This window comes from Nymphaea colorata, chromosome 1 (assembly GCF_008831285.2).
Source record: "Nymphaea colorata isolate Beijing-Zhang1983 chromosome 1, ASM883128v2, whole genome shotgun sequence".
NCBI classification, from domain to species: Eukaryota; Viridiplantae; Streptophyta; class Magnoliopsida; order Nymphaeales; family Nymphaeaceae; genus Nymphaea; species Nymphaea colorata.
In genome coordinates, this window is record NC_045138.2 from 3,907,275 (window position 1) to 3,909,839 (window position 2,565).

At 42.4% G+C, this 2,565-nt stretch overlaps 1 protein-coding gene across 1 annotated transcript; it reads right to left on the reverse strand.

Moving 5' to 3' along the window:
* Nucleotides 1-378: 378 nt before the first annotated feature.
* On the reverse strand, nt 379-2,565 carry LOC116266646 (putative disease resistance protein RGA3). The gene is made up of 2 exons (XM_031647955.1): nt 1,827-2,565; nt 379-1,736 (listed from the first exon to the last, which is right to left on the reverse strand). Exons 1-2 carry the CDS (start codon nt 2,563-2,565, stop codon nt 379-381), a joined length of 2,097 nt encoding a protein of 698 aa, XP_031503815.1.

The following is a 2,565-nucleotide window of genomic DNA, read 5'->3' on the forward strand; positions in this document are numbered from 1 at the left end:
AGAGAGAGTGGTAACTCTCGGTTGTGGGACTCATCCAGCCATCTAACCAATCCATCATTAAGGATTGCTGAGAAAAAAACAAAGAAGCACACTCTCCAACTTCAGACACATTTGCTGACAACAGTTGCAATCTATTGATTTTTACGCATTTTCTCTACTTTTGGACACGGAAAACATAACATAAGAAATTTGTAAGATCCAAATCGAACAAGGGAGAGAGAGAAAAGAGCAGATGAAATGCGAAAATTCATATTTAACCAAACAATAGTTACAACCTGTCTTCAATTTTAAACACCACACACATTTCAGACAATTAAAATGAACTAAAAAATTTCAGGAACGTGATATAACAGCACCTCAAAATGATACAACAGCACCTCAAGCCCTTTCTGTTTCTATGTGTAACCTGTCCTCAAGAGAGTCCCTTAATTCTTGCGGCAGATCGACTGCGGGGCAGCAGGAAACAACTAGGTCTTCAAGATTCAAGAGGCAAGCAAGCTGTTCCTTTGCATCCGTGGGACTTGTTGTGGCTACTGCATCATTTTGTAGGGAAGTAGTATTATTGATGTCCACCAGGGACTTGAGATTGGGAAAGTCATAAAGCTCCAGACGCACCAGTTCTTGTAGACACTGCCAGTGGCCTCCCAAGCTGATCTCCTCAGTGAAACCTTGCAGGCCTAATGAATCTAGTTGGGAGAGACCCCACACCCACTCAGGCACCCTTCCCCATTTTAGCTTATCAACATTCGCGTCTGTCAAAGTTAGATGCTCAAGGGAGGGTAGAAACGTTGATACTTCTGATGGCAATGGCGATGGCAGTGTAGATTCCAAAGCTTCCCTATCCAATCTCAAGTCAGTGAGGTTAGGCAATTGCTTGAGCAATTTCCATCCCAATCTTGCACTTGGGCAATCCCACACTCTTAATTCTTGGAGCCGAGGCTCATAGTCATGCTCCTGCTCGGATAGAGCATAAAGCAAGCCTTGTGTTTGCATCTTTGGACAATTTTCAAGACCCGCCTCTCTTAAGCGTGGCATAGAAATTGTTGTTTCCCTCGATCCAATTGCTGGCCATCCCTCCCAATTGGGCAAATCCTGTACTGTCAGTACCTCAAGTGAAGGAAGATGAGTAGGAAGCTGCTTCACAGCCTTCAGATTAGTCAAATTCAACATCTTCAAAGCTGGCATGTGATCATCAGCTACTTGCTCTAGTCTACCACATCCGTCCACCTCCAATGACTCCAAGGCAGGCATGTCATGACCAATTGTGTTGAGTCCATCACAGCTCCCAATCTTCAAGGATTTGAGAGAAGGCATGCTCGCTATTTCACACACTGCTGGGCATTTATTGAGCTCTAGTTTTTCCAATGAAGTAATGCTTATTAGTTTTTCCGATAAAGGGCAATTTTCTAGCTTCAATATCCGCAGCTTGGTGTAGTCGGTCTTCAAATACCAACTTGGCATCTCTCCTTTATAATGACGTATCTTCAAGTTCTTGAGGCAATGTGGAGGTTCCAAAGCCTCCAGTATACAACTCTGTTCAGAAGCATCAGCAACTTTGTCATCATGTTGTTCCTCAAAGTCAAATTTCAAACCAGTTAGAAGATGCTTCTCCTTAAGCAATTGGGCTTCTCCTAAATTGACTTCCTTTCTAGCAGCCCCCAAACCTTCTATGGACAATTTTCCCGTTAGGTTGTTCAAGTCTTTTAGTACCTTAATATTACATCCTCTTCTATCCTCTTTGTCATTGCATAAAAGAAACCTTTTTAAGGTCTGCAAATTGGTAAGCTTCCCCAAGCCTTCGGCTACAATTTTCAATTCCTCTGTACCTTCCAGCCCAAGATACCTCAAGTTGCATAGTTTACCTATTTCCTCGGGCACCTCTTCAATTTTACTATAACTTAAATCCAACGTTTGCAAGTTCCAAAGTCTGTCGATTGAACTGGGCAACCGTTTCACATCTGAATAGCTTAGATTGAGATACTTTAGTAGTGAAACACATTCAATGGAATTTGGCAGCTCATCCATTTCACATTCCTCCAATGACAACACCCTCAACCACTTGATGTTGGTGAATTGTTCCGACGGCAAGAATGCACAGAACAATGTGTGCAACTTATTTGCTACTAATGAAACATTATGCATGGACGTCTCTGCATCATCTACATCAAGCAATGACAGATGGCTGGTGTGCTCAGTAGGAGAGGCATGGCTATATTCCTTTCTACCTATATATGAGGCAAGGTCATGCAAAGTGTCATGCAGTTTTACATCCCCTTCTTCAGTTTCTTCAGTCATGCACCTATTTATCAAATCATCAATACATTGGTTTGCTGTCACTTCCACATCCATGCCTTTCTTTTCCTCAATCAATCCATGCGCCACCCATTGCATGGCCAATAAGTCCATTTCTATCTCATAATCCTTTGAATAAATGCAACAATATACAAAACAACTCTTCAAAGACGCTGGCAAGTCAACATAGCTCAGCATGAGATCAGGAAGAATGTCACCATATTGAGGGAAAGATGATGAGGCCGCAGGAATTCGAATCCGATCGGATGTCAT